General features: G+C 51.0%; 1 protein-coding gene across 2 annotated transcripts in view; it reads left to right on the top strand.

Moving 5' to 3' along the window:
* The first annotated feature begins 6831 nt into the window (after positions 1 to 6831).
* The window catches only part of IGF1R (insulin like growth factor 1 receptor), a 312032-nt gene continuing 309776 nt past the window's right edge, over positions 6832 to 9087 (top strand). For both annotated transcript variants that reach the window (XM_059912583.1, XM_059912582.1), the window contains exon 1: positions 6832 to 7595. In XM_059912583.1, coding sequence (XP_059768566.1) covers positions 7502 to 7595 — 94 coding nt within the window. In that variant the 5' untranslated portion in view covers positions 6832 to 7501. The remainder of the gene's footprint in view (positions 7596 to 9087) is intronic.

Genomic DNA, 9087 nt, shown 5'->3' with positions numbered 1-9087 from the left:
CTTCAAACATCTCCCACAATATGGTTGGTTTGAAAGCAATCCCTGACCTTCTAACTTGACTTTTCAGCCTATTGGAACTGGGCCTTGGACCTCTTTCAGGAGCTATTTCATCAGAGTTTCTATAATATGATACAGGCAATATCCTATTAAACTAATACATCTTCAACTTTGAAGCTGTTCACTATTCGTTTAAAGCAAAGGCAGGCTCCTTCAGCGGCCATCACACACAGCTATCCAAGCCCAGAAGCAGACTCCAAATATCCAGTTATCCTGGAATTGGAAGGAACCTCAAATGTTACCCTGCCGGCCACTCAGTCAATTCAGTGCTTCTTTGGACAGTTTCCCCAGCAGGTGTGGATCCATTCTCTGCATGCCTACGATGATGAGCTCTTTCCCACACAAGGCAGTGCTGCAAGCAGAGCCTGAAAGATAATGCTACTTATTTGTTTCTACTGGAAAAGAAGAAACATTCTTAAAAGTAACTGATATCTGCTTTCCTTCCCATTGGGCTAGCTCTGCCCATTGGAATTACCTGGGTCAAGTCTAATAGTCATTTTCTAGGCATATGAAAACAGAAGTCACATAAGACTTCATGTCTCTATGTCTTAATCATTCCCCAAGGGATAAAGGAAGCATCCCTTTCCCATTCTTGCCCCTGTGTCAGTATGGAGTTCTCTTGTTGATCAGTGGTCCTCCATGGACAAATGTAAACAACCTGATTCTCCATATGTGGTCTCCACACTGCAGAGCAGCAGACATCTACATAACTTCAAGATCTCACTTATTTGTAGTGTGTCCATGAGGCCAGCAACAGAGCTTGGCACTATTAAGGAGCCTGACACATGGATTTTTTTTTTTTTTTTTGCTGAAGAAATGTACCAATATATTCTATAGAATAAGGCTCCACTAGAACTTAGTATCCAGAAGAGAACACTTTGCAGGAACATTCTCAATGATCAATGAGGGGATTATCCCTTTTGTGGGTCACCCGTGGCCACTTGGCGTAGCCCCTGCTGTGGTGATATTTTTGCTTGTCTTTCCATACTTACATTCTTGGAATACATATGGGAATTAAGAACTGCTGGAAAAAAAGTGTTCTGCTCTAAGAAACCCTAATGTGTGAAAAATCTGCATTAATAAAACAAGTTAGGAAACAATTATTCCTTGAGTCTGGCTTCTGTTGCCTGTGCATTGATTTACAGGCTATTAATTACTTGACAAAGAAGTAAAGGTAGGAGCTGTAGTATGGGATACCAAGGTACCACTCTCAATTAAAAACTGAAGAAAGAAATCATGGTATTTTAAGAAGCAGAAAGGTCTACTCCAATATGATCATTTCACAGAGGAGAAAACAGGTAAAGCTACCTTCACAGAGTCACAGAGCTTTGCAGAGTGGGGCAGGGCAGGGCAGAGGAGCCGCTTGTCTCCTTTTGGCATGTTGCTGATAAAACATCTCAGAGCTGGTGGCATTAATCAGAGTGAAGAGAAATTTTGATTTAACCCCACTTTTCAGGTACTTCTAAGATGCATTTCAAAGATGAAGAAGCATCTTTTGTGCTTTCTGCCAGCCAAGGATCCTTAAGATTGAAAGTTAACTACGTGGAAGAGCAAAGATGGCACAGCCATCTCAGAGACCTAAGTGAAATAGACAAGTGAAAAAGATGGAGCTAGTACAGCGCTCCTGGTATTGCTTACTTTCACACAGATAACTGCAAGGGGAGTTGAACACGCCTCACCCTCAGGCTAGTGACAGTTTGTGGAAGGCTGTGCAGCAACAGAAGCCTTCCAGCTTCCACCTTGGATCCATGGCGAGCACAAGGGTGCCTGTCACTCCTGGCCCAGGCCTGGGTTTTCCAGGAACTTCCCTTACTGATGTTACACTGGAACATGGTTCTGGAAGTAGTCACAAAAAGATGTCCCACTGTCCCTGTCCAATGTGGAGGTTTCTCAAAACTCCACATTGCTTTTAAAGTATTACGGAGGAATGTAGCACTTGCAGCCCCGTGAGCTGGCTATCTGTGCACATCTAAAATAGAAAAATCTTTTCAAGCTGAGTATAAACAGATCTCAAGGAGACTGGGACTCACCTCGCTGTGGCTGTGCAGAGACCGGAACCATCTAGAGATCCTTTGTCTCTTTCCTGCCCCTGGATTGCTTTGTGGAGACACCCTTGGTGGCTTCTCCAGCTAAAGCCCTTCGCAGGAGAACTTAGGCAGATGTATCTCTGAAAGTGTATTGATTTGTAGAGACAGCTGTGGGCTTGGAGGTTGGAGATGAGCTCTACTAACTCACATAATAGCAAAAATGAAAAGCATTGTGCTAAGCTTTTTTAGAACAGCTGCAAAATTTCTAAATTACATAATGCACTCTTTAAAACTTAAAATTCAGATATGATTACACACAATGAAGTGCATCCATCTTAAATGTACAGTTCAATGTGTTTTTGATGAATACATACACTACCATGCTTTTGAGGCTTATCTATGTTTTTGTATGTATTAATAGTTTGTTCCTTTTTATTGGTAAGCAGTAGTGTGTTGAATGGCTATATCACGATTTGTTTGTCCTTTTCCCTTTTGAGGTACATTTCGGTTGTTTCCAGTTTTTTACTATTATGAATAAAGCAACTATCAACATTCCCATACAGGTCTCTTTGTGAATATATTTTCATTTCTTTTGGTTAAATAGCTAGGCGTAGAATTGCTGGATCATGAGTTAGGTGTATGTTTACTTAACCTTATAGGAAACTGCCAGACAATTTACAGAATGCACTCTTAATGAACCTGATTACCTATGAAGTGAATTCTTTGACATTTTTTGTTTCATGATTTGTTTTTGTCTTGAATTGCATTGATAGGATATGGGTACATATTCCTTGAAATATATCCTTAAGGGTAAGACCTTGATTAACTATACAATTTTAGTGGTTCTTTAATGCTTCTGATTTGTTTATACAAACAGCTTGGAATCTGGAAGAATCATATTGGAAACCTGGGATGATCTCTTTCATGAATTTCTCCCATATTTTTCTTTCTTATCTACCTTAATATTTTATACATGCAAAAATATGTGTAACATATGTGTTAGTTATAAAGCATAATTATAAAATGGAACTCTGTAAATCTACCACCCCATCTGAGGATGAACATATTTCCAAGAACATTGCATGTGCCTTTGGGGTTCTCCCCACTTCCTCCCTGAAGTAACCAAGATCTGGATTTTGTGCTCTTTATGAATCCTCTTGCTAAGACAAAAACAAAAGCAAAACAAAACAAAACAAAAATATTTTATCATGTATTTGTCTTGCTTTAAAATTTGCCTCATAGTTTTTGTTTTCCCTGCTTTTAAGAGCTTTATCAAAATGGTATTATGTGTATAGTTTTTCGGAACTTGCATTTCTTTACTTAACATATTGTTTCAAAGATCTGCTCATGTTGTATGTGGCTGTAGTTTATTCACTCGCTGTTGAATGACATTCCTTTCTGGGAATATATGACAATATATTGTATTACTTGTCAACTGTCATTTGTGCTGTTTCTCATATTTTTCACTTGGTATATATTACATTTGGCGGGGGGGATCTGGTACACTTAGCACAGTAATTTGAGATATAACTCTTTTCAAGTAAACAGTTTTTATAAAGTGAAAATGAGCAACCTGTTTCAGTTCCAAAGTAAAGGAAATTTATAAGATACCTGGAGAAAATTGCATAAAACAAAATGTGTGACGCATTGGCAGTGCAGTTGTAAAGCAAATACTCCAATTAATGTTTTACTACCTGATTTTATTTCCAAGGCTGAAAAAATAAGCTTGACTTTGGTATGTAGAATGTAATAATTGAAGAAAATGCAAATCACCTTCTTTGTGTAATCAAGGTAGAGCTGAAAGGCAACCTAAATTTTGATTTTTTTTCTAAATATTAAGCTATATGATAAAAAACATTTAACTTCACTGTCTAAAATAATTTAACCTTATTGACGTCCTAGCACTTTAGGAAAAAAAACATTTAAAAAAATCACAAATAAAAGCTCATTTTGGTTAAAAAAAAACCCCTACAATTTAAATAACTGTATGCATTTCTCTTTATTCCATATACCCCCTTATGTTCTCAGGGACAACTGAATGAATTTACTAATACTAAAATATATATTGTGTAGTATTTAAAGATCTTATATTAGCATCATTCTTTTAAAAAATCAGCTCTAAACTTTTGTCTTAATTTACAAGTATGTATTACAAAATTCTGAATATTAAATATAATGAAAATATAATATTGATATTCTTTTACATTTAATTGCAGAATGGATCTGTAGGCATTGAAACCAACCTCATATAGGGAATTGTCTGAAGAAATATTTAAAAATTAGTAGACCAAATTTTAATTATTCATATGGTAGTGCCTACTTTTAAAATGATACATGCTAAATTTAAATTTCTTTTTAAAGATTCAAATATATTTCTTTCTTTGTTAATGTCCAGGAATATCTAAAACTGGAACATTTTATTTAAAAATTCAGCTGAATTTCAGTTAAACAAAACAATCCCATATGAATGACTTTCTTAAGTAAAAAAAGATTTATTTCCCTTCTATCCAACTGACTCACTGAATTGAGCTAAAAATTTCCAAGGGGAAAAATGATCTAGGGAATAAATACAGGGGGAAAAGGGCTAGGTTTCCATTATAATAGCTTTTGACTTGTTTTCAGCTCTTAATTTAAAAAATTATTTACGAACGATGGGATGCATAATGTAACGCGGAAATCTTTTACAATTAGAGTAAAAAACAGAAACCTACTTTCCTTTAGAACAGATACCCTCTTACCAGACAGCCTGTTTATGATACTAACACTTCTACTCAATCTCGACATTCACAACTGTTTTGTTAGCCATCTTCTTTTTACTTATTATTGACAGCAATTAGCCTGAGTCATGAAACCGGACCACATTAAAGGCGACACGTGGTCCAATCACTATTTTTAAAAGTCCACGTATTTCAAACTCCTCTCTCTAGCCATTGCTGGGCTGTTTCCCGCTTTGAGGACCTGGTCACCACAGCGTTATTCATTAGATGGCAGTCCTAGTGCAGTCTCTCTTTGGGGAAACCCCTCCTTGGGCACATTCAAGAAAACCACAGAGGAGACTGGCTGGTAGTTTCTAGTCACTTACAGAGCGAAGGAGGCAAGAGAGACGTGCCCGGGAGGACCCGAGGCAGGTGCGGGTGGGTTTCCGCAGTGACCACTCATCGTGCTTGCGTGAGGCGTGTTCGCCTGTCGCGAACCCAACCAGGAGACCCGTCTCGGCCCCGGTCCCCCCACCCCTTCCTCGGGGAGCCCCCTCGGACACGCCCCCTAGCCTCGGGGCCCCCGGAGCCCCGCACCGTGCACGCGCCCTGGCCGCTCCCCTCAGCCACCCACGTGGTGGAGCCAGGAGAAGCGCGAATCCGCGAGGATCTCTCTGGCCCCGCCGCGGGTCTCGGAGGCCGGGCCAGCACTACCCAGCCCGGCCGGCCCCCAGTCCGGGCCCCCATATTTCCTCTCCCGGAGGGAGGGAGGCGACACTCCGCGGGCCAGCCCTCCCCGGCTCCTGCCGCGCCCCCTGGCGGCCGCCGCGGGGACGCGCGCTGGGCACGCGGGGCAGCCTGTCTGGGCTCCCTTTCCCCGGCTCCGGGCCCCAGCGGGCCGTCTCCCCTTGCTCCTGGGGCCGAGCCACGCGAGCCGCGCCCTTCGCCCTAGCTGCCCGCGAGCCCTGGAACTGTGGGCTCCCCGATGGCGACGCCGTGGCCGCCCCAGCCTTGCGCGAATGTGCCCACTTAGTAGCCTGGGGGTCTCCTTTCTCCCAGGTATGCCCCTCCCGCCACGTTCGAGCTTTCCAGCAGGCTGCGAAAAAATGCCGCATGCACGCACTTATTTCTTTCTTTTGCAACAGCTGCAAGAAACAATGAAGCTTTTCAAGAACTGGGGAAACGCGTTTTCCAGCCTTGCTGTTGTTGTTTTCAATGAACCTCTCGGGCCCCGCACTCCCCGCCCGCCCCCACCCCCACCCCAGCCCCTCCTCCCCTCCTCTGCTAGCTCCTCCGCCAAGCCCGGACCGGCGCCGGGGGCATTGTTTTTGGAGTCTTGCGGGAGGGGAGGGCGCGTGCAGGGTGGCCGGCGCAGTGCGGGTGGGGGCGAGAGCGTGTGGGCGCGCGCGCGCGTGTGCCCGCGCGGGCAGGGGGCGGGGGCGGTGCTTCGCAGCTTCGCATCCCACGCCCGGGCTCCGCTCCGCACTGCCCTGAGATCCCAGGCTCCGGCTCTTGGCGCGCGCCGGCCTGGGCCGGGCCCTCCGCGCGCCGCGGCTGCGGCTGTGGCCGCTCCAGTGTGCGCGCGGGCGAGTGTGCGCGCGGGCGAGTGTGCGCGGCCCCGAGAGCGCGCGCGCGCGAGCCCCCAGTGTGTGGCAGCGGCGGCGGCAGCGGCGCGGCGAGGCTGAGGCTCTTGTTTACCAGCATTAACTCTGCTGAGCGGAAAAAAAAAAAAAAAAGGGAAAAAAACCCGAGGAGGAGCGAGCGCACCAGGCGAACTCGAGAGGCGACCGAGGGAGAGGGACGCCGCCAGCGAGCCTGCCCCCGGCGCGCCCGTGCCCGGAGCTTGCAGACCCTCGGCCCCGCTCCCCGGGCCCTCCACGCCCCTCCCGCGCGAGGGGAGCTCCACGGCGCGCCGCGCGCCTCGGCTTTGACCTTCAGCGAGCCGGAGCCCCCGCGCGGAGCCGGCGGCGGCGGCGGCGGCGGCGGCAGCGGCGGCGGGCGGGGGCCGGCGCGGGTCGGGCGGCGGCGGCGGCGGCGGCGGCGGCGGCGCTGAGCCCGGGCGGCGCGGCGGGAGTGCTGAGCGCGGCGCGGTCGGCCCGCCGCTTTGTGTGTGTCCTGGATTTGGGAAGGAGCTCGCGGCGGCGGCGGCGGCGGAGCTGAGGGAGGAGGCGGCGGCGAGCGGAGCCCGGAGGAGGAGGAGGAGGGGGAGCCGCTCATTCATTTTTACTCCGTATTTCTGCCCCCCGGTCGGCCTCGCCCGCGACCCGGACTTCGGGGCAATCTTGCGAACTGCGTCGCGCCCTCCCGCCGCGGAGGCTCGGGCGTCGGACAGCCTCTTCCTCTGTCTGGGGTCGGGTTTGTCCTTCCTCGCCGAGACGGATTTGGGCTTTGCCCCCTTTCTTTGCAGTTTTTCCTCCCTCCTGTCTCTTTGGGTTTGAAAATGGAGGCCGACGACGCCGACAGCCCGCCCCGGCGCGCATCGGGTTCCCGACTTCGCCGAGTCCTCGGCCGCGGCTGCCGGCGCTGAGGGGCCGCCCAGCGCCGCCGCCCGCCCCGTCCGCGCAGCCCCGCGGACCCCCGGCCGGCGCCGCCTTTGGAGTATTGTTGCCTTCGCCCTTGTTTTTGGAGGGGGGGGGGCGAAGACTGAGTTTGAGACTTTTTCTTTTCGTCCCCACCCCCCTTTTTTTTTGAGAAAGGGGAATTTCGTCCCAAATAAAAGGAATGAAGTCTGGCTCCGGAGGAGGGTCCCCGACCTCGCTGTGGGGGCTCCTATTTTTCTCTGCCGCGCTCTCGCTCTGGCCGACGAGTGGAGAAAGTGAGTATGTGCCCGCCGCCCGCGGCCACTGCGGGAACTTTTCCTCTGAGGGGCTGCGCCCTGTTTGCGAAACACGAGTTGCCACCGTCGCAGCTGTCGGGCTCCCGGTCTCGGGAGCCGCGGGGCGGGGCGCCGAGGGGCTCGGCCGGAAGGCCGGAGGGGCCCCGGGGCCCAGGCTCGTTAGTTTGGAGCCCCGCGGGCCCCAGCTCGGCGCATCCCCACGCGGGAAGGGCCTTGGTGGCTTTCTCTTTCGCTGTCCCGAGAGCCCTGCCCCGGGGGTCGGCTGTCTCCGCAGCGCTCACTCCCGGGCGGCCCGCGGGCTCCAGCGGGGAAGTTCGCGCCCGGCTTCCCGCACCTCGCGCCCCTCCCGGCGCACGGGGCCGCGCACCGCGCAGGCGGCGGTGACAGCTCGCGCGGCCATCTCGCGGCTGGGGCAGACTCGGTGCCCGGTGGCGGGAGCGGGCAGCCTACTGGCCTTGGGGGTGCAAGGTGCCCTGGAGGAGGTGCCTGGCGGAGAGGCTTCGCAGCTCCAGGAGAGGTTTCCAAACATTCTAGCGCGGCCTTCTGTCGCACAACGCGCTTTGTCCCTTGGGCTCTTTGGGTTCCTGGCCTTCTCTGTGGCTTTCGCCGGACCCGCGGCGGGTCGCCAGTCCCCGGCTTCCCAGGGCTGCTCAGTGCTGCTCGGGGGTGCAGGGAGCGTTCCCGCCTAGGCCCCCCACCCCTCCATGCAGCCCCTGGAAAAGTGCGAGGTCGGGGGCCCTGCGTCAGTTGGGCTCTTCCGGGGAGCGCGTCCGGACCCCCAGTTCAGAGGGTGCTGGGAGCTTGTCCCAGATTCTACCGGTGGGTGGACGCTCTCCTCCTCCTGGCGGGGCTTGGGGTGGTAGGGCAGCATCCGAGTGTGCGGGAGTGGGTGTGTGGTCGGAGCCGACTTGCATTTCCATACACGTGCTCTCAACGCGGGGCTGTAGCTGCAGCCACACGGCCGCTCCGGGACACCGAGACGCCGGGCCCTGGCGAGAGGTGTCGTGCGTCGTCGTTTAAGGGGCGCCAGGATCTGCGGCGGCGGGGGTGCGGAGGAGGGTGTTTTGTTTTGCGACCGCGCAACCTTGGGCTGGGTTTCGTAGCCAGAGTTTTGTTGCACTCCCTCCCCCGCTGCCCCGCACTTCCTTTGTACATAGTTAATAAGCAATATCGCTCCACACGCTGTCGCCTGCAATCTGAGAGCTTTTGTTTTGGTAGTGTCGGGTAGGGGTAGGGAAGTGCGGGGAGGGAGGGAGTGAGAACTTAGGGCCCCGCGGGGTGTGGAGGGAGGAAAGGAGGGAGTCCTGTTCTTCTCAAAACATTAAAGTGAGGCTTACTGGTACATTCGCGATGGCAGGGTAACTTGAACGCGATTAAAGTTTAAACGCAGTCACAGAACTGGGGCTAGGAAAGACGAGGGCGTGTTGGTGAGTAATGCTTGCCGAGGGTATGCAGGTGGTGCCAATTAACT

The sequence above is a fragment of the Balaenoptera ricei genome, chromosome 2 (assembly GCF_028023285.1).
Source record: "Balaenoptera ricei isolate mBalRic1 chromosome 2, mBalRic1.hap2, whole genome shotgun sequence".
Classification (NCBI taxonomy): domain Eukaryota; kingdom Metazoa; phylum Chordata; class Mammalia; order Artiodactyla; family Balaenopteridae; genus Balaenoptera; species Balaenoptera ricei.
The sequence above is the reverse complement of the archived record's forward strand: the minus strand, read 5'-3'. Positions and strand labels throughout refer to the sequence as shown.